At 39.3% G+C, this 21,158-nt stretch overlaps 1 protein-coding gene across 2 annotated transcripts in view; it reads right to left on the bottom strand.

Moving 5' to 3' along the window:
• Nucleotides 1–21,158, bottom strand: part of LOC134840742 (polyglutamylase complex subunit TTLL1-like) — a 74,907-nt gene that overhangs the window by 407 nt on the left and 53,342 nt on the right. Inside the window, exons 2-12 of one of the 2 annotated variants that reach the window (XM_063856763.1) lie at nt 13,466–13,647; nt 10,528–10,593; nt 10,308–10,450; nt 10,041–10,145; nt 9,889–9,964; nt 9,666–9,797; nt 9,363–9,471; nt 9,192–9,272; nt 8,819–8,968; nt 402–511; nt 261–320 (exon numbers count right to left, since the gene is read on the bottom strand). In XM_063856763.1, the coding sequence (XP_063712833.1) occupies nt 261–320; nt 402–511; nt 8,819–8,968; nt 9,192–9,272; nt 9,363–9,471; nt 9,666–9,797; nt 9,889–9,964; nt 10,041–10,145; nt 10,308–10,450; nt 10,528–10,593; nt 13,466–13,596 (1,163 nt within the window). In that variant the 5' untranslated portion in view covers nt 13,597–13,647. Of the gene's footprint in view, nt 1–260; nt 321–401; nt 512–8,818; nt 8,969–9,191; nt 9,273–9,362; nt 9,472–9,665; nt 9,798–9,888; nt 9,965–10,040; nt 10,146–10,307; nt 10,451–10,527; nt 10,594–13,465; nt 13,648–21,158 lie in introns of those variants that run through there. The other variant, XM_063856764.1, reaches the window with a different exon arrangement.

Here is a 21,158-nt window from a genome sequence, read left to right as displayed (position 1 = left end):
GAGATTTCGAACATCTTCAAATTTAGCAGAAAGCACCAAAATACTTAATTTTTAGCAGTTCCTATTTGATGTTTACGTTATTTTGAAACTTAGATTAAATATTTTGAATCTGATTGGTTGCAACGTGAAAGGAGAACACCCAAAAAGATTCCCAAGCAAAACAGAAGTGTGCACATATGGCTAATTAGGAATATACATATAGACTAGTAAGACTAGTTAACAGTCGTCATAACCTTTCAGAAATGAGAGTATCGACTTACAATAACTCATAGTTTCCAAGTGCTTCTTTCGGAGGATTCTTGAATGACGGTGACTTCACACTGAAACGCCAAAAAACAAAAGACATCAGTAAAATTAAATTATATTATTTCAGACGTTGACGTTATTTATGTTGAACTCACTCTGGAGGCTGGTTATCTGGAAGGAGGACGTTGATGGTGTCCAGAACCAACTTGTACTTCATGATTCGGTCATTGACTGTTGTGGCCGACAGAGATGGACTCGCATTCACCTACAACAGTAATTTATTCAACAACTGTACCTCAATCAGTAAGCTATCAGTGACGAAGCATCATTTCGCATTAACATGCTAAAGGTAACGTTTTCCTTATGATATTGGATTGCCATTCGCCTTCCATTTACCAATTGAAATTGAAGTAAACTTAGAAAGCCCAGCCACCAAAATATGAAGTTGAGTGTAACATAACTTCAAAACTATTCCTAAAAAACAATAACCGTTTTCGGTGCAATAAGCGCCATATAATGATTACAATAGATAAAACTTAGCCAACAACTAGTTGGAAAAATTTAAGCGAACGACGAAACCAAAAACGACTGATAATTCATAATGTTTCAGATCAAATTACATAATGTTAAAATTTGTTCATGTTGAACTTTAGCCATTTGGAACTTTGTTGATATAAGTGATCCAAAAAATGAATTGGTAAATCAGTATTTTGTTTTTACTCCGCAGCGAATTTCTCAACACAAAATCTTTTTGTTGGAACTCAAAGTCGAGCTCCGTTTTTTCGCTTTTTCAAGGCCGCAGTCAGAACAACTTTTTTGGCCTTTTCAAGGCCGCTACATTATCAGCAACCAAAGGAGGACGACGGGAGTGTCCAAGCACGGATTAGATATGATTGCAATTTGTAAGTCAAGCAAAAACCACTAGGCCTTGACATGGGCGAGGACGTAGTTGGCTGTACCATCAGTACGCAAAGTCAATCCATATCATCTGTTTCTAAACTCCCCCTCGGGAAGCCCTTCGGACAAAGAACACGAGTTTTCAAAACGCGGCTTCAAAACAACTTCAAGCCACATACTTGACCTGGTTCTGACGAGCAGCGTTTTCTCCCTCAACGCAGACAACATTCACGTCGTTCTACCATGTTGACGGTATCCCAGCCTCCGACCACTACGCAGTCAAAACAACCATTGCTAACCGTCAAGTCCTGGAACCCATGAGACAGTACACATACCCCCCTCAGGTTCTGCCGCGCGGATTACCTTAATCTGGGCGAAAACGTCAATCCCCGTTCAAATGGTACAAAGATAAATAGCACAAATGGCTAAATTCCTTGCTACTTCCGGCGATCCTAACCAGAACCTCAAACGGAGCGTCCCTTTCCCCCATGGGTATCCCATACGTCCTCACACTTGATAGAAACAAACAGACTGCAGAAAGATACCACGCGAAATGACCAATAGAAAAGCAGCGGGAGAAGATAACCCAACCAACTAAAAAGATAGAAGCACTACACTACTTAGCGACCAAGCTACATACAATAACGAACTCACCACCTCATGCAACACAACAGCAGGTCTTTTCAAATACTTTGCGTCAGTTCACTGACCCAACAATTACTCGCCGACGCTGCGATATAATCAGAAATTAAGAATCAGTTGAAGATCCGCAAGAAATTATCGAAATCTTCAACAGGTATTTAAAATCTATTTTCTCCAGACGAAAAGCCGCACCGTCCAAAAAGTCACCGAATCCCCGCGTCAACCACCCCAGATGCGATGATTACAACGTCGTGCGTGCCAAGATCGACGAAATTCCCTCCAAACTGGACATCTCGAAACCAAGAGACTAATGACAATATCCCACCTGTGCTGTACAAGCCGACACCCGCCCACTCAAAGCGGCTTATCAGTATCTTCAGCGCCAAGCTCACCTGCTTGTTCCCAGCGTTGTGGAAAATAAGTTGAATCAAATCATCTATCAAAAGGGTGACAACACCCTCGTTAAGAACTATCGACCAGTCACTTTGCCAAACACAATATCGAAGGCCTATGAAAAAGCTTACTCGATCCTCTAAACTAGCTTGTTGCTCCGCTGCTACCAGCCTCTCAAATTGAATTCCAGGTTGGCAAACCGACGACCACCCAGTTATCTCGACGACATCTACAAAGGCATAGAACGAAAGACACCGCAGTAGAAGTAGTGTAGTTTGATTTCGCAAAAACCTTCGACACTATCGACCATAAAGAGATCACTAACTTCAGGTACTCCCTCGTCCTTAGTGGCGTGCCTCAGGGTTCCTTTCAGGACGACTGCTCATACTCATCTATGTTCACGATTTCTTAAGGCCTCAAATGCCTAGAAACCTTTCAGCTTTGCAGATGACTCCAAACTGCAACTCCGCCTGTTAACTCTCTTGAGAAGGCAGCCGGTCCCAAGCCCGGATAAAGGAGGAGGGTTGGGGCGTGGCGAGCCCTGTAAAACCAGCCAAGAACCCACATTATGAAAGTCCCAAAATGTATTCCGAATACTGCTACGCCCCCCGCGGGAAAAGGGGCCACCATGAGTGCCGTCATGGTGGAAAATGCTAATCCGGCACAAAAACCGCTCCAACATACCAAACACCATATCAACATCTGCACCTGGAATGTTCTGACGCTCATACAGCCAGGATCTCTCGAGCTCCTGGATAAATCCCTTGAAAACCATGGAGTTCACATTGCCTGCCTTCAGGAAACTAGAATTTCCGGAGACAACACGCATAACACCAAAAACTACAAAGTATACACCAGTGGGTATGACGACAACCGAGGCATCCACGGAGTTGGTATCGCAATCGACAAGAAACTCAGCAGCTCCGTGCAATCATGGAAAGCAACCAGCCCCAGAGTTTGCTCCGCCCGCATCTTTGCTAAACCCTACCCATTATCCATTATATGTGGATATGCGCCGACTGAGGACGCAGAAGCTCTCGACAAAGATGAGTTTTACCGAACACTACAAAAGACTCTTGAAGAATGCCCCAACGGTGATGTAATTATCTTAGCGGGAGATCTAAATGCCAGCCTAGGACAGGCATACCCCGCGGAACAACAACACATAGGTCGTTTCATAAAAACATCGAAACGAAACGACAATGGAGAACGCCTCGCTATGTTTGCAGCTACGAACGACCTGGCAATTGCAAACACGATGTACCAGAAGAAGAACCACCAGCTATATACCTGGATATCACGCGACAGACGAACCCGGAACCAGATAGACTTCATCCTGATCAAGAGGAGATGGCGCACAGCGATCAACGATATCAGAGCAAGAAGTGACAAGATTTGGATCGACAGCGACCATAGAATGGTGAAATGCAATCTGAAGACGAAACTTCGTACATATGTCAAAACCCATAGAACAGTTAGACTCAACCTCGATGCGCTCCAACATACAGGTACTTCCAGGAAATACTGTACGGCCCTTTGTTCAGTAACCGAATCTACCAGCAACGTGAACCAGAAATGGGAAATCCTAAGAGACAGTATGATATCATCGGCGAAAAAGAATCTGGGAATCTCGTGCACCGTAAGGAAACCTTGGATATCTGATGAAACCCTCAAAGCCATCAGAACACGTGAAAACCTCAAGGCTAAGGGCGCTGAACTCTCGAAAATAGCTGCGCAACGAAAGCTGATGAAAAAACTCATCCGAAAAGACAAGAACTGCTACCTCGACATGAAATCGGATCAAATTGAGGACGCCAATGAAAGAGGACACACTAGAGAGATGTACCGCCTCATTCGGACTTTGAGTGGTGCCAAATCGAGTAGTTCACAAACAGTCAAAGGTCTCGATGGCCAACAAATCAGCGATAGCAAGGAAGTCATGCAACGATGGGCAACTCACTTCTGCCAACTTCTGAATGCTGACAACAGCCCGGCCCAACTGCCCAAGGTCGTCTCGAGTACTGGAGTCTTTACGGATATAGATCAGGGAGAGCCGCTAAGAAGTGAGATTGAGGTTGCACTAGCAAGCCTCCATAACCACAGAGCTGGCGGGTGCGACCACATCCCACCAGAACTGTTCAAAAAAGGAGGTGAGAGAATAGTACTTCTTCTGAAAGACCTCTTCAAAAATATATGGAGAGAAGAGGCAGTCCCAGATGAATGGCGAACGTCAATACTCCTGCCGTTTCATAAAAAAGGTGACAAACTAGTGTGCAGCAACTATAGAGGAATATCTCTGCTCTGCATTGGTTTAAAAATCCTGGAAGCTATACTACTCGCACGTTTTGACGACCTCTACGACTCATACGCGAGAGATAATCAAGCCGGCTTTAAGAAGGGAAGAGGTTGTAGAGATCAAGTTTTCGCCCTACGACAGATAATCGAGCAGCGAAGTGAGTACAATAGACCCACAGTGATGGTCTTCATAGATTTCAAAGCTGCCTTTGACAGCGTCAAGAGAGATGCCATATGGAAGATCCTGGAAGATCACGGAATGCCAGACAAGCTGCTTAGGATTCTCAGGAACATGTATTCACAGTCCAACAGCATCGTGCGAAGAAACGACAACCTATCAGAGGCGTTCCACGTGGAAACAGGAGTCCGCCAGGGTGGCGTCCTGTCACCCTTCCTGTTCAACATCCTCATTGATCGGATCCTGAACGTCGCCACAGATAACACGAATCTAGGTATCCGGCTAGAAACCAGTATTACTGACCTGGACTATGCAGATGACATTTGCCTGCTAGAGGACAATCCAGATGACGCCCAGAACTTACTGAATCGAGTAGTTGACGCCGCAAAATTGGTAGGACTCCAAATGAACGAGTCCAAGACTAAGTGCATGTTCTCCTGTTGCGAGCCAACGGTGCTATTTTGTAATGGTGTTAAGCTAGAAAACGTCACTGAGTTCGACTACCTAGGAAGCCGCATCACCTGTAACGGAGACATTACCCCAGAAGTTCAGCACAGAATAGCCAGCGCGACTAGAAATGCTGCGCAGCTGAAGAAATTCTGGAGTAACAGAAACATAACCACCAGGACCAAAAGCAAAGTGTACAAAGCATGCGTAAGAAGTGCTCTCCTATACGGCGCAGAAACATGGCCGGTTAAGAAAGGGGACCTGGCCAGGTTGTCCTCATTCGAAACTAGGTGTGCACGGCGATTTGTCTACAATGGATTCGAAATAGCTACCCAGGAACTGCTTCGCAAAGCACAACTTGACTCACCTATGGACTATGTGCTGAGGCGTATGCGACTGAAGTGGTGTGGACATGTGTTCAGAATGCCGGATGAGAGAGTGACGAAGGAGGCACTGTTCTTCGAGAAGGCGCCCACTTGGAAAAGACCAAGAGGTGGGGTCAGAAGAACATGGAGATCAACAGTCGCTGCTGACCTCGAACGTGTTCTGAAACCACCGAACATGAGGGCAGACAAGTGGAGATTGTGCTGGAAAGATGCCTGCATGGAGGCAGCCCTGGACAGAAAGCGATGGCGTGCGATCGTTCGGGACTCAATATGTGGCTGACAATGGGCAGTAGTGCCTTAGTCATGATGATGATGATGATGATGATGATGACTCCAAACTGCGGAGCATTCATGCGGAGGGTGAAACATGTGAATTTCAAGAACAACTAGACAAGGTGACCGACCGCACTAACGGAAAATCATAGAGCTGAACCTCAACAAGAGCCATATTATTACTTCAACATAATATTACTAACCATTCCTCGCCCATCCTCATAAACAAGACATGTCGGAAGTCGCTATCAGTCCTGCATATCCTCAGACGATCGTCATTTGACCTGACTTACTTGCTCCCATCAAATATTGTGTCTATTCAAATCAATGGTACAGCCAATAAAAAGGCACGCAAGTCATAATGGTTCGGGGACAGAGAGAAGTACTAAGGCGCTGGAAACGATACAACGCATAGCAACAAACTGGATTACTAACTCCAAACTTCTTTTTTCCGAGGGCCTAGACCAGCTCAACCTGCTGCCTCTATTCTTATACATCGTGATGAACAAATTGTTGCTCTTATCTAAGATCATATCCGACCGGTAGCAGTTCGATTGGCCAAATTCGTGTCCTTCTCTGACCGAAGAGGCAAGATATTCGATATCCACTGAGTTCGTCTAGAAAGAGCGAGAATGAAAATTTGCTATTGTACAAGCCGCTTGACTAACCTTGTCGACGGTCACGTCAACTGCTTTTCACCCGGCGGTCTCAAAAACAGACTGATAAGTTAATACTGGATCATTTTCCCTTCTAAGTACAAAGTTCCTGCACCTGGGTAGTTCTCTGCTTCTGCAACAACTGCAGACCATTGAATTTTAAATGGAGACACATTCCAAATTTCCAGGAAAGAAATTAATTCATATTTTGATGTGAAGCTTTTATATTAATCTTGAAACGAGCAAGAGCTAAAAACTTTTGAGCATATTCAAAGAAAAAATATATGGCCATGACGCAATGTCAGCTTCACGGATCTTTTATGATTGACGGTTTGTTGATAAAAGCCAGCAAATTTGATAAATGTGTACCTTTTCGCATCATCTAAACTTTTGTTACTGGAGAGCCCAATTTGCCTTCCATTCACCAAGTGAAATTACAGTGATCTAGAAAATCTAAGTTTCGACCGCAAAAAAAAAAAACAGAACTTGAACAATTTTCATAATTTTTTCTGAAAACAAACCAAAAACACACATTCAAACCTGCGCTTCGCAAACACTATCGAGAAAATGCCAAAAAACAGCTTCATTAAAAGGAAAAATAATCAATCCTGCATATAATCAAACGATCAACATCCAACTTACTTCCCTTCAACAAAGATTGTGTCTTTTTAAATCAAGAATAAAGCCGATAACAATGTACGCAAGTTTGGGGACAAGAGTATTACTAAGGAGCTGGAATCGATAACGCATAGCAACAAGCTCACTCAACTCTCAACCTATTTTCTGCTAGATTGTGTTGAATAATTTGTTGCTCTTATGTACGATCATATCCGACCTGTACCAGGTCGATTGGCTAACTTCGTGTCCCAAGATATTCGATATCCACAGGTTTTATCTAGAAAGAGCCGGAATGAAAATTTGCTATTGAACATGCCGCTTGGCTAACCTTGTCGACGGCCACGTCAATTGCTTTTTACCTGGCGGTGTCAAAAACAGACAGTTAAACTATTATTGGAACCATTATCATTTCAAGTACAAAGTTCCTGCAGGGTAGTTCTCTGCTTCTGCAACAACTGCAGACCATTGACTTTTTATATAAAGGGCACATTCCATATTTCCAGGGAAAAAATTACTTCATATTTTGATGTGAAGCAGTCATATTAATCTTAATCGTAATACTATTGTCAGAGAGTGCTACTTTCCAATGAAAAATCAAACTCAAACTAGAGAAAACCGAATGAAAAATATCTAAAATTTTTGAAGCATAATCAAAGAAAAAATATATGGCCATGAAGCTATATCAGCCTCCAAGATCTTTCATGATTGACGGTTGGGTGACAAAAGCAAGCAAATATAGGCTAAGCTGGGAGGCTAAGTTTAATGAACACTTTTATTTGCGAAATAGATTAGAAATAAAGAAGGTTCATAATAACACACTAAGCTGATCCCAAGAGTTATCATGCTTTTCAGTTATATTGCGAGATATACTGAGTCGGAAATATTCTGGACGTTAATTGCGAGATATACTAAGTCGGAAATATTCACTCGACTTTACATTACTGTACCGTTGTTTGAAACAAACAATTTTTTCGGCTCATTCAGGAACTATAACTGCATCGCTTATTACTAATCGATTGCCAGAGCACATGCTATGAAAAAGCCGTTAAGACGCCACCAAAAGTGGAACCAATATTTTCGAATTAGGTTGGAAAAGAGCATAGTCGCACTATTGCACTACACTCGCAAAAGTTCGCAAGTGTAAAAACTTGCGACTTGGGTAACTATCTAATTTAATTCATTGACATCCAAAATAGAACAAAAATATATCTTTTGCTGAACTAAAAACGTAGCCAGCAGACATTAGGAAAAGAGTCAATGAACTCGAGAGCGAATAAAATGACTATTCGTTTTCGGAAAATTTCCAACTTACGAATTTCTTTAAAAAAATATATCACTTTCGAACTTTTTAAATAATAAATCTATTATTATTGGTTTTTTTTAATATTGCCTACCTAATTGGAGAAAGTTCAACAAACAGGCATATTTTTATTCCGGTGCGAACTCTAAAAATTAAAATCTACTTTAAAATCTAAACGTCGGCCACGTTTCTTGCGCCATTTGCACTTTCGTATAGGAGAGCGTAATTTTCAATCCTTTTAGCATGGTATTGAATTGGAACTGATGTTGAATTAATTTAACATTTAAAGAAATCAAAAATCAAACTGCGAAAAAGTTAATTTGAGCGTGAACAACTTTTCCTTAGAAAAAAAAACTAAAATTAACACGACCTAAATAAGTGTCTTCAATTCTTTCATTAATAGTTAACCAGCTTACCTACATAAAGGAGAAGACACCATTTATTAATTCTCGATAATTTTTGACAAAGAAAGAAAGAGGTGGATTACCTCAATGAGCCAAGGCTTGAGTGCGCTGTCGATGATGATGTCGTAGCCATAGCACTCGAAGCAGTGTCTGTCATTGGCCATGACCCCTGCGACTGCCTTCAGACTGTGCACTATTTGCCAGTGGATCTCATCCCACAACTTGTCTGCCGCCTAAACCCAATTTAATGCTTTAAACTAAAATGGCCAACAGATAGATGGAAAAGTATCAACAATAAACCAAAAAATTCTTATTTGGACAATGAAATCATATTTGGAGAAGCTTCGATGACTTTTCCGACAGAGACTTAGGTCATGTTTTTTTTTCAAATATTTCAGCTATTTTACCCAATTAAACATCAAATTCGAACTAATATCAATTTGTAGCCCATCTGACCTGTTTTCCTCTGGTGCTTTCTATGTACAGTCTGAGAGCATGAATAGGCCACTTGCCACCATGATGGTTGTTGTATTCGGCCTAAAAATAAAGGAAGAGAACTTTAGAAATCAGTACACACTCGTTTTGGAAAAAATTATAGTTTCATTTGAGTTTCTCAGAGATACTCACCCCATACTTCTGAATGGACACGTTCGTTAAGTGAACGAACATGTTGTCCAGCTCACCCACACTCGTGTTGTATTTCACTGTACAGAAACGAGCGAAACCCAGCTGGTATCTAATCAAAAAACCTTCCTTTATTCTCCTCTATTTCTCTCTTAACTTTTAAAATAAAGGTGAGCCTACGAGTTCGATTACACGAGTCAATATCTAGTGTTCAGATATTATTTTCCTAACAGAAATTGATTCTTCTAATTACCATAATAAACGTTGTTTTCAAGTCATCAGGTTGAAATCATACGGACGACTTACATATACACTTTGAGAGGACGATAAGACAAGACGAGCACGTATAACCTCAGATCAAACTTCTTCCCGCCTATCAAGAGAGGTTTGTCCAGGTACTTCGAAATCACATAATTATCCTTCACAGGAGTCGCATAGCTACAAAGAAAAAACATTAATATTTCATCATTATAGTGTAGCTCACAGAAAAATCGATTTCAAAAGGAAAATCGAAGAGCCAAAAACTCACTTTTGCGTTTTACCATCCCTCGACCATTTTTTTAATTGAGTCAATTTATTGATCAGGAAAATTCCAATCCCTCGAGCTAGAAACAAACATCAATCGTTCATCCAATTACTGTTGATCTGACCTCACTAAATTACTAGCAATACTTGTCAAACCTTTTCCGGAGGGTTTCATGATCCATGTTGAGTTGGGATTCTTTCTGAACTCTTCAGCAAACAGGTTGTAGTCTCCGGGCAGAATATATGTTACTGGAATGAAATCTGAACCAACATATACATCGTAACAACCAACATTTTCAAAGCTCTCAAAAACATAAATTAATCTATATATGTAGACTTTTATATATAACCGTTCACAAAATAGAATTAGATAACTGGAGCTGCTTGTATATTTTCAATATGTGGTTGAAATATATCACGCACCTAGATGAATATAATGGCCATGTTCGTCTTTCTCAGCCAGGGGACTGCCTTCTTTCTCCAGGTCCTTCCGGTATCTCTTGATATTCTTCACCACTAGATCCTTCCTGGTCAGTTCAAAGTGATTCGGGTAATGGCAAATTATTCTAGGGCAAAATCAAAGGATGCTTCAATGTAAGAATAAAGATATTTAGAATAGACAACTCGAGGCAGAAGTTCTCACTGGTCATCGGCTAGTCGATGCCCATTTTCGACGCTGAAAACATTTCTTGCTGTCCCCACACCTGCCCTGAAAAAGTTATCTTCAAAATTGTGTAGTAAATATATATCAAGTCAAATTTCTTTTCAAACTACACTCGATTTGCATTGCCAAATTTGAGAAAACGCCAATAACAAAAAATGTTCTGCTGGGATTTAGAAAAAACTAAGTCCGCTTTTCAAAGTAAAGGCCCAGCTCCATTTTTCGCGCATGCGCTCATTTGTTATAGGAGCGCATAATTTTCCTTTCTTTTCTCAAACGATTTTGATTGCGAATAAAAAAATCACATCGTTGATTATAACACTGGGCATGAACAAAAACCAGGATTTCATCGTAGATCAAACTTGACCTGATTAGGTGAAAGTTCACTCCATTCATTAAATAAAAAAACTAGCGTCTTTGGCTAAATAAAAAAACTAGCGTCACCAAAAAGACTTCCGATATTTTGAAATCTGCAGCTTTACTCTGAAAGGTTTAAACTATAACTGAGTATAGTATATCAAGCTTGATTTCTAATCTAATTGCTCGTTTAACGTTTCGTTATCTTGGATGGTATGACAAAAGAACCAATGACTTATTGAACCGATTCGTAAAAACAAAAGACGGATCTTTTTAACAATAACCCCTTTAAACCTACATAATAATCTCCCTTCCCTGTGCATGTTTTACTTTGGATACACTAATATTTGCGCCTATTAATTTATTCAGCCGGAAAATCTAGACACTATTTTGCTTCAATCTGAAATTTATTCAGCCGGAAAATCTAGAAACTATTTTGCTTCAATCTGATTGACTAGAAAAAGCCCATCAAATTTCAGCACCATCTCAAAATGTTTTGTTCACAATTTTCACAGATTTGGCCATACAAAATAGAAATGTTTGCTAAACAATCCAAACTTATTTCAAATAAGCTACAGAGCTTTACCCAGTCCAAAACAAAAATTGCTCCAGAAAAAAAATGACCACCTTCACATCTGCTCAAAATCTTGTAAAATCGATTAGAGAATAAAGTAATCGCATTTGTATGAAACAAACCAATCAGTGTGATCAGAGTTTTGTTCTACTGCATTTATACATTGAACACTGCAATATCGCAAAATTAAGAAATTTGGGAGGAATAAGTAAAGACACCTTTTTATTTATAAATATGCATTTCAGGAATCCCCCTGTGCATGTTTTAATTTTGCCACAATTTTATTAATAAACACAGATGCGAGGCAGAGCTTCGCACCACTTGCAATACAAAACTGAATGACTATCACTACTTGCAGATGAACTGACCAAACAAAAGTAGAAGAAAAACTTCAACATTTTTTCTCAAAAAATCACAAATAAAAAAGATTTTTAAAACGACACTTCGGAATTACCTGCACCCAGGGGCAGATTTAGGGGGGGGGCGGACGCCCTCCCCCTCAGGGATTCGACCCCCTGCCGACCCAAAGGGTCCCCCCTTTGATACTTTTTCAGAAATTCATTTTTGGCCGACCGACCCTAAAATTTTTCTAAAGGCGCCTTTGGCGCCAATATATACTAACTTTGAGGGGGAGCGCGCGCCAAAAAAAAACGCGATTTTTTTTGTCAAAATTTTTCAAAAAGTGCCCAAAACGGCTTTGGGAGAGCTCGAAAAATCAATTTGGTCGACCTAAAAAAAAAAGGTCGTCAAAATTTTGAAAATTTTTTTGAAAATCCGCCCCCCCCCCCTCGAGAAAATCCTAGATCCGTCCCTGCCTGCACCTATAGAAATTTAAAAACTTAAGAACAAAAAATTTTGAGAACCCCTCAAAACGGTTACATAAAACCTTTTTTGCTCCTCTAACGACACAAAAGAGGTCTCAAAGCCAATATATGGTGAGCCGAAACCTTTTAAGCCGAATGAACGCCAAATAAAAACGAAAAACTGTAATCGGTGTATGTAAATTTACAACTAACACAGAAACCAATTCAATTTTGAACAGAACAGGCATTAAAAATGCACACAGATGATCATCACAAATTTCAGTCATCCTCTGAAAAAAGATGTTTACGTGAAGAAAAATCAAGTAACTAGTTTCAATGCCCTTGTTTATCGCAAGAGTAAATATGCATTGTAAAAACATATGCAGCTGAATCGTCTTTTTTAAGTTATGAGTGGTGATGGCTCTATTTAGCCTCATTAAAACTTGTTTTAGTTTACCAATAAAAAAATATAGGTCCATTAAAAACGTTTTCCAAACATCTTTTCTCTGATACAGCTTATTTCGGAAGCATGCGATACAAATTGAATTGCATTTCAGCTAGATACACAGGGACAAATGAGTATTGCTTTTAAAAATTGTAATTAGTCTAAGAAAAAACAGTAAGTTAACTACCGGTGCAACGCTTCTCAAAAACAAAAACAACGCATATTTCATTAAATTTGTCGGCTAAGTGTTGTTGATGAAGGAATTAGATCCCTCAAGAAAAAGACAGGGACCGCTCTCAATGCAGTACAAATCTTATTTCTAAACACAGAGACGGGCACTAAAACGTGTCAGAATTCAAACCCGAATCAACCACCCAATTGTTGTCGATTTCGTATAAAACTACTACGTAAATTGATTTTAAAAAAGTAGAAATCAGCAAGATATCAATTAGCCTATAATGAAACAGCATTTGCTATTTCTTACAAATTTTGGCTGTTTCGAAGCTATGCCAGTGAATTGATACTTTTGAGAATTCCGCATTTTGAAAAACCTAGTGAAAATCTATCTAAATCTGAAGCGGATAAAATTTTGCTTTCTGGGATCATCCTTTGAATTACATTTCAATTGCTATCGCAGGAACAGACTTCTTCACTTGAATGCGACTTGAAGGTAAACGAGTACCGGGATTTCTTCTTCTTCTTAGTTTAAGTAATCATTTACACATAAGTAGAAATACACACCAGTAGAAATTCCAATCATCATGGGGTGTGACGTGGATCCAACCTTTCCGCTCAAAATTATTTGTGAGGCAAGCTTTGTCTTGATCACTGCAATATTTGATTGTCCCCCCAGATGAATTTGATTGGGACATTTTATTGAGGAAGATCAATTTTGTACATCAAATTTCAATCCATATTGGCCTGAAACGGAACGAGAAAAACTAATATTGGAGAAAAAAATTTGCTAATATGCCAAAAAAAATTGGTGCTAGGGACTTTAGCAGATCGGTTTTATATCATACCAATCTTTTAGCAGACTCAGAACAATTAGCAAGTCAGAAAGCTAACTTCAAACGCAGCGTTGGCGATTTGCGACTACTTGCTCCGCTCAGTTTTTTAAGTTGGTCTGCTAAAAGAAAAGACTAATTTCTCACTGTCTGTGTTAAAAGATTGGTATGCTGAAAAATCGGTTCCTGAAAGATACTGAATTACATTCCAATCAAGAACATATTTTAAAAAGTAATAAATAAATATAATGATGAAGCATTTAAGGATGATTTATGATTTCAATGATACGATGATAATTTGCTGATAAATATGGATTTTTCAAAAAGTAAAGTATCGTGCAACGCACCTTCGGTGCTTCGAATTTTTGACAACTCATACAAAAACATATATTGGAAACAAAGATCTGCATAGCTTTTTCATCGCTAGCCTCTTTCGGGGTGCAGCCTGTATTTAGACAACCGCGTATTCATACTCGTCAGTATTTAGACAAACACTGTTTCAACCAATCAGAATCGAGAAAAGACATGAATAATCCAGAATAAATAATAATATATTAATTTCTTCTTTATCTCGATTCTGATTGGTTGAAACAGTATTTGTTTAAATACTGACGAGTCTGAATGTAACTGCTATGTAACCCTTCTTTCAGTGGAACATTAGTTAACAATTTTTTAACATCTAAAAGAAATACAAATCTGATCGGAGCCCAAATAAACCTTATCAATAATCTCTCTTGATTCTTGTGTAATTGTTTCAATATTTGCTCCCAAAATTTTTTCAAGAAAGTTAGCCGAGGCTTAGATCAAGTTGGCATATAAACTTCCGAGAAGAGATAGAACAGGGTGCAATGGTATGTCTTTCTTGTGTACTTGTGGTAAATCGCTCAAACGAGCCTGTTGACTAGTTGTTGACCTCAATTTATTGTAGGTATGTTCACAAGTAACATTGCCGTTTTTCAGACTCAACGTTTCTTTTTTAATGTCTTTCGCAGTTTTTTAGACCACTGAATCATCAGCGTTGTTCATTGTTTTAAATTGGTCGTATCCTGAACAGTCTGGCAATTTGCCTTCGTATTGGCCAATTTTGCATGATACAAAACTCAACCCTTTTTTTGGATAGTACTGCTAAAAGGGCGTTGTTTTCGGAAAAAAATTCTTGTTCCTTCCAACCCCTATCAGATGATGCTTGCTTTACATAAGTTTTAGCTGCTGCTTCAATCTCACACAAAGACTCCCGTGTTACGTTTTGATTTTTCAGTTGGGATAAAAAAAATTAAATCGGCCAAAAAAAGTTATTTTTACGGAAAGTACCTGAACCTGATGTTTGGTTCTCGGGTATAAATTTTCTTGCTGCCACTTTGGCAAATCAGTGCCCTCTGAATCTTGTAAGGTCCTACTAATTTAGTACTAGGGTTTATTGTCTTTGTTGAGGGTTTATTGATTTTGTTTTTGTGGGTTTCCTTCTAATCAAAATGATAAAAAAGTGCATGACTGACGGCCAAATTTTTCTTATCAAGCATCCGCTGTCCTATCACTCTTGTTTTGCCTAACTTGGCTAATGCTCTACTCGTCAACCCCAGCTGTTCTTTTTTTTCAATTCTGAGTAGTTTCAGCTAGAAACAATGAACAACATGGTCACAAAAAAAGTTTACCGGCAAGTGGAATCGCGTAAAAACTGGTATTTTGTCGGTTTTCAATTTTTTGCTCAAAATTTTGAACCTAACCTAATCGAAAAAAAAATTTAGCAACGAGAAGGTTCATTTAAATTAGGATTTTTTTTGAGATCGTCTAGCACTAGTTTCCACGAAAATTACTCCCTAGTATCCATCGTCGGAGAGATGGTGGGGAAGGGTTGTTGAGATCATTACTTTGAAGGTCACGAGGAGCAGACCTCACGAGGCACAAAGCAAAGAACAAACAGAACAGTTACAACACTAACAGTTTGACAAAGTAGCATCCATTTGCTCCACTTCATTCTTTTTCGCTTCCTCCTTGTCTGCGAGGCCTGTTCTTTGCTTATCTTATCTTTCCAATCAGTCCTGGTAAAATGTTTTATTTCTCTACTAATAGGCAGATGGAATTCAACTCCAGGACACTATCTTGATGAAAATTCAGATACTTTTTCACCAATTCTGGCTTGTAATTTCACCTTATCTTCGATAGGATGTACTAGCTCTTAGGTATAACCAAAATGCCGGTTTGTCTCAAGGCTTTTCGATGTCGGGTAGACCCTTTCTCTTTCAGTAAACTATCGCCCTGATTTGCGAAATTCTCGCTTTCAGATATTTAGAAATATCTTTAGGATCGCGGTGTCGATAGTTATTTGATCTGTGGCTGCTAATCAGTCTGCTTATGACGTCGTGTCACACCGGAAGGCTTTCTTTTGATTGCAACGCACCGCTGTCTAGAAGAAAATCCATTTTCTTTTCTCTATTGTTTGTGTTTGAATTGAGGGAGGTTCCAGGAATAGTCGTCACAATTGTTGAAAAAAAAATTCTTTCTTTGGTTTCCGATCCTGCAAACTGTGGTGTAGCAAACTAGCAGCTACAATGTAAACCATTCTGTTTCTGACATTATAAAACAGTACAATGAAAGGAGAGAAAAGATCAATAAAATTGTCGTTTTAATTAGCAAATAAATATGCTTATCCCCCGCATTTGAGTGTTTTTCTAATTTCGTTCCTGAAGGCGCTTTGCTCTATTTCGTTGTGAGAACTTTGCTGTTTCTCCGGATTTTTATCACTTCAATCACAGAAAATAAATTGATGTAAAACGACTCAATTTTCTTTGTCTGTTTTTTAGAAAGTGTCGAATTATAAGGTAGAACGTTGACGTTTACATTGCACTATGATCTGTAGTTCTTTATTTTACCTTAATAAATTTTGTCTTTTCTGATCAATGCACATTGTATCACTAAGCAAGTTATGGTTTGCTTGGGGTTCTTTTCTTGATATTTTTTTTGAGGTCGCTTGGGGTTTAAATGACATCAACGTTAAAGTTCTGAAACATACAATTTTTTGGCAATAAGCGACAGCAAAATATTGGAACCTGATCTAAACTACATTTTATTATTGGATAAATTTGTAACAGTCGCCTACTTCGGTCACATATGAGGCTTAAGAAAAATAGGCCCTATAACCATTGGCTCAAGAGTCAGGGACACTATCTCTTGTGTTTGTCTACCTCAAAAACGGTCGGAGCCAATTCGGTTCGCTTGCGACATGAGACTAGAACCCGTTACAGCTTAAAGGCTACTACCAAAATATCCCCCCACTCTAGAAAATAAGAACGTTCCCATACTTAGGTCTCGAGATACCCAAAATACACGAACGCGGTTAAAAACAGGGTCGGAACAATCCGTTAAGTTACTTTTTATTAGACAGTGGAACTTTGATCCATTTCAGATGGATCAACCTAAAACTCGCCTTATCTCAACATTAAATAGATTTCAGGTCATATGTTTTTACGAGGTAGCCGGGGTTGCCTCATACTTCAATAATCCACATTATTGGTGCAAGTTCTCTATATCACGCCCTTCACCCGAAGAACAGTGACGATCAGGAACTCATCCAACTAGCTGACCAATTGCGAAAATACGTAATCAGCGACCGTGGTGTAAGCCTACACCCGAAAGCCAAAAATCAAGACAAAACGGTTCAACTATTGTTGTTAGATATCAGCCTCGAAGACTCAGTCATCATCTGGCACGACGTCATAAACAACACCATAACGAGCCACCCCAACGACAGCCGCATCCCCTTAACCCCGACCGAACTACTTGACGAACTGCGAGCCCTACCGCAAGTCAGTGGAATCGTGTATTGTCAACGTATTGAAGCGACAAACGTCCTTGCTGACCTCCGCCAACTATCAATACCAGTTATTGAAATAACAACAGAACTGATCTCACGCAAGAAACAGCAAAATCAAGAACTGGTTGACACTTATCTGAAATTGCATCAGCCGGATTTTTTCGAACTACACTTGCTTGAAATCGTCATAAACAACGATTGCAACCTGTCCGCTCTTCTAAGCAAAAAGCGAAAACAGAAACCATCAAAAAAGCAACCCGAGAAGCAACGGGAAGCGAAACAACAACGGCTAGAAGGAGGATCCCGCTTAATAGGTTAGTAGTGGTGGTAGTAGAAGCCTGGGCACAAAATTATTGTCCCAGTCTTAAACAACTGTACACAAACAAAGAACTGGACTTCATTGTCCCGGTCTTTACGTTGGTACTTTGTTATATCCTCTTAAGAACTGGACTTCATTGTCCCGGTCTTTTCTCCCCAATTTAAGAACTGGACTTTGTTGTCCCGGTCTTATATCCCCTGACTAAGAACTGGACTTTGTTGTCCAGGTCTTAGACTCTAAGACTTATCCTATCTCTATCTCTATTACTACTTCGATCTAGTATTTGTTCTATAATTATATCACATCATCTCAAGATAACGCCCTTCAAGCGAACATTAATCAAAATGCGAGAAAACTGCTACAGCTGTAACAGAAAACTCAAAATGGGACCTAAGTTCTCATGTTATACATATGACAAGGTCCTACATCTATCCCCTGAATTCACCATGTTCACTAACGATGAAGTCAAAGTCCTCATCAAACTGAATGATAACCTCCTCCACATCTGCAATGACTGCAAACCCAAACGTGACGATCTTGTCAAAAACAAAACTACAACAAGTAACAAACTTGACGAACAACTTGATAACTTGCAACTATAAATGAAGGTTCTCACCGAAAAAATGGAGCAATTCAGCACTGTCATCACTCAAGTACAAGCCGATATGAAAACACTTAAAGAAAAACCCAACAATTTCCGAGCAGCCGTGGGAAACTTAAGCCCAGGAAGAGTGGTTAATTCGCCAACTGTACCAAAAGCTCAACTTGGTATCCGAATACGCGGTGTTCCCGAAAGCAAAGAAAAAAGCGACATTGAACGAATGCAAGAAGATCTGGGGACAATCGACGGAATACTTGCATTCCTCCAAATTGACGACCGAAAATTATCCAAGGCAACTCGGATTGGAAAATTCAATCCCGATAAGGGGCCTCGTACCCTGCTGTTCAACACCGAGAGTAGCATAAGTAAAAATTTGATCCTAAAATCGACTTCCAAACTAAAAGACTTCTCGGAACTTCGGGTCTTCATCAGTCCCGAGTTATCCAAGGCGGATGCCGAAAAGGAAAACAATTGTCTCAAGAAAAAGGAGGGAACTGATAGCAAAAAATCACGACCCGAGCAAGATAAAAATCAGAAATCTTAAACTAGAATTGAAAGAAAACGAAAAATGGATTGTTAAAGAAGAAAGTATAACTTCCCAGGAAACCGATAATAATGCAGACCAAGCTGGTGATGTTGCCATTACCGGATGACTAAGACCGATGAAAATGTTGACATTCAACACCAGAAGTATCCTGGATATAAACATGAGAATGAAATTGTCAAACGCAATAGCAAACTCAGAATACAATATTATCTGTCTCTGTGAAACCTGGCTCACAAAAGACGTAACAACTGCCTCGCTCTTCCTAGAGAACTATCAAGTATATTGCAATGACCGAGAAACATCAGATAACAGAAAAACAAGCAGATAACAGATTTCATTGCCATCAAAAATGAAATCTCACATGACTTACATTCCATTGACAGTCTCAAGTCTGATTATCTCATCATAGAAATACATTCCAATAAAAGATCAATTATCTTAAGCTGTGTTTATAATGCACCCACTCCTAGCACATACCAATGGTCCACTGAAAGTTTCTTAACTTTGATGAATGAAATGGCAAATCTCAAACTAGCCAACAAAAATGACCTCTGTGACTTAATACTCACCGGTGACATCAACTTCTAACAAACATACTGGGAAGCACTCTCCTCATCTGCCATATACGAGAGTCAACTACTGGACAAATTAGTTGAACTAAATCTTTCAAAACATGCCCCAACTCAACTAGTAGTGCTACTTTGCGACAATCCAGAAATAATTTCACAATGTCAAACTGACAGGAATATTCGAGATAAACTAACTAGTCAGTTCTCTGACCACAAACCACTCTACACCACAATTGCCGCCTTTAGCTGCATTAACCTTTCAAAAATAACAAATCATCGATATGCTTTCAAACGAGCAGACTGGGACAGCTTAAATTCTTTAATAGAAACTGAACCGTTTATCCCGTACTGCTACAGTAATGTGAACGAAATTATCCGACAATGGTACGAATGGCTGTGGGAAAAAATTGAAAAACTTGTACCTAGAATAACTGAGCATCTATCAAGGTTACAACCCTGGATCACGCCAGCCACCTCCCACCTCATCAAAAAACTTCAAACAATGAAAAAAAAAACCAAAACAATGTCTCGAAAGACTATTAAAGATCAAAAAACTTGAAAAAGATGTTCAAAGGTTTTCCGAAGATGACCTAGCGGAATATGAAAAAACCGTCCTAGAAGGAAGAACTTTGAGCAAAATTCAAAAATACCCTAAATTCATACGCAAGAACCCAACAATTCCTTCGACGGTCAAATACGGAAACACTAAATCATCAAATGAAAGAGAAAAATGTGAATTATTCAATGACTATTTCGTCAGCGTGTTTGGCACAAAAGAACATCAAACCGGTATCCTCTTTGCAAAAAGTGAGCTGAATAGATTTATTGTTAACCAAAGTCAAGTTAGCGAAATAATGAGGCAACTTAATGTCAATAAATCAATGGGACACGACAACATTGGCAATCTCATTTTGAAATCATGTCACAAAACTCTAAGCAAATCACTTACCCTTATATTTCAAACCTTAACAAAGGAATTTTTCCTGAAATATGGAAAATTAGTGAAGTAACCCCTGTTTTCAAGGAAGGAAGTAAAATCGATGTCAGTTGCTATAGACCAATCAGCCTACTCTGCTGCTGCTCAAAATTGCTTGAAAAAATAATAATTGACAAACTCTATACTAAAGTGAAATACAGATTACATGAAAGTCAACATGGATTTCGAAAGCGTAGATCCGCCACAATTCAACTTCTTCTATTTCTTGACCGAATATACGAATTGAACAATCAACAGGATGTACAAGAACTTGCAGTTCTATACTTGGATTTTGCCAAGGCATTCGATTATGTACCTCATGATATTCTGCTTACGAAGATCAAAATTTTTGGAATTGGCGGGAAATTGCTGTCACTGATATATTCATACCTCAACAACAGAAAACAATGCGTTAAGATTGAAGACTGTAGCTCAACCCTAAGACAAGTCACCAGTGGAGTTCCGCAAGGTTCAATTCTGGGACCGCTGCTGTTCTTACTTTTCATAAACTATCTACCTGAAACCATGAATGACACAGACAGTTTTGGGTACGCAGATGACTTTAAGGCCATTCTATTAAATCAAACTTCCCTTGACACTGCAA

This window comes from Symsagittifera roscoffensis, chromosome 2 (genome assembly GCF_963678635.1).
Source record: "Symsagittifera roscoffensis chromosome 2, txSymRosc1.1, whole genome shotgun sequence".
Lineage (NCBI taxonomy): Eukaryota > Metazoa > Xenacoelomorpha > Acoela > Convolutidae > Symsagittifera > Symsagittifera roscoffensis.
Note: the sequence above shows the minus strand (reverse complement) of the source record. Positions and strands in the feature narration are given on the sequence as shown.